We start from the raw sequence: 1,320 nt of genomic DNA on the forward strand, positions 1-1,320 counted from the left end.
TCTGGTTTATTAATCTGGACTGGTCCATTAATCTGGACTGGTTTGTTAATCTGGACTGGTTTATTAATCTGGACTGGTTTGTTAATCTGGACTGGTTTATTAATATGGTCTGGTTTATTAATCTGGACTGGTCCATTAATCTGGACTGGTTTGTTAATCTGGACTGGTTTATTAATCTGGACTGGTTTGTTAATCTGGACTGGTTTATTAATCTGGACTGGTCCATTAATCTGGACTGGTTTGTTAATCTGGACTGGTTTATTAATCTGGACTGGTCCATTAAACCTGCACCATGAATATAATCTGCACATATTTGACATCATTAAACATTAACTCATTATTGTCCGGATATTGGCTGAGTTCGGTTCGGGCCGCAGCAGCAGAACCTTTGATAAATGAATATACCATGCCGAGCTTCGGTTCGGTTCGGTTGAATCGATCAGAACCGAGCCTGGTGCGCGGCCCAGGCCGCCTCTTACCCCAGCTGCTGGCGGTTCGGCCCAGGAACTCTCCGGTCCGAGGGTTGTAGATGAAATCCTTCCATGATTCCTTCTTCTCCTCCTTCTTCTCCTCCTTTTTCTGCTCCTTCTTCTTCTTGTCCTTCTCTTCCTCCTCTTTCTTCTTCTCCTCCTTTTTCTCCTCCGTTTTCTCCTCCTTCTCTTCCACCTTCACCTCCTCCTTCGCCGCATCCTTCTCTTCCCCCAGCGCCTCTTTCTCCTCCGGTTTCTGCTCCGCGTTCGTCTCTTTCGGCGGCTCCTGGTTCGGTTCTTGGTTCTGGACTTCTGGGGCGGACGACATGCTGGTGCGGCGCCGGGCTGATCCGAACCGGGCTAATTAATCTGCGCTTGCAGCGATCCGTTGGGTCTGTCAGCGATGCTCGCTCTGGAGCCCAGCACACACACACACACACACACACACACACACACACACACACACACTCGCGCGCACGTAAGAGAATGCGCGCTGACTCACCCACACACGGCAGCGCACGGACTGCTGCAGAACGCGGCGCATGCGCATTACGGAGTCCTGAGATGGAGTCAGGGAGAAGCTGAGAGGAGAAGGTTTGATTAATTAACTAAATTAATTACTTAGTTAATTTATTAATTAAACAGCAATTAAATCACGTGACCTTTTATGTGAGGAGGCATTTTTACAGTCTGGTCCTCAGGATTACTCACACTTCTCATCTATAATATTATATTATATTATATTACATTATATTTTATAATATTATATTATGTTTTATAATATAATAGCTTTGTTTCAAGTGTGTGACTAAATGATGCAAAATCACATTAAACTGTATCTGAAGTTATA

The 1,320-nt window shown here is 45.2% G+C and overlaps 1 protein-coding gene across 1 annotated transcript in view; it reads right to left on the bottom strand.

Annotated features, from left to right (window-relative positions):
• Nucleotides 1-975, bottom strand: part of atp1b3b (ATPase Na+/K+ transporting subunit beta 3b) — a 12,349-nt gene extending 11,374 nt beyond the window's left edge. The window contains exon 1 of the mRNA XM_007573661.2: nucleotides 480-975. Within this exon, the coding sequence (XP_007573723.1) occupies nucleotides 480-798 (319 nt within the window). The 5' untranslated portion in view covers nucleotides 799-975. The remainder of the gene's footprint in view (nucleotides 1-479) is intronic.
• Between the last annotated feature and the right edge of the window lie 345 nt (nucleotides 976-1,320).

This window comes from Poecilia formosa, unplaced genomic scaffold, assembly GCF_000485575.1.
Source record: "Poecilia formosa unplaced genomic scaffold, Poecilia_formosa-5.1.2 Scaffold337, whole genome shotgun sequence".
NCBI classification, from domain to species: Eukaryota; Metazoa; Chordata; class Actinopteri; order Cyprinodontiformes; family Poeciliidae; genus Poecilia; species Poecilia formosa.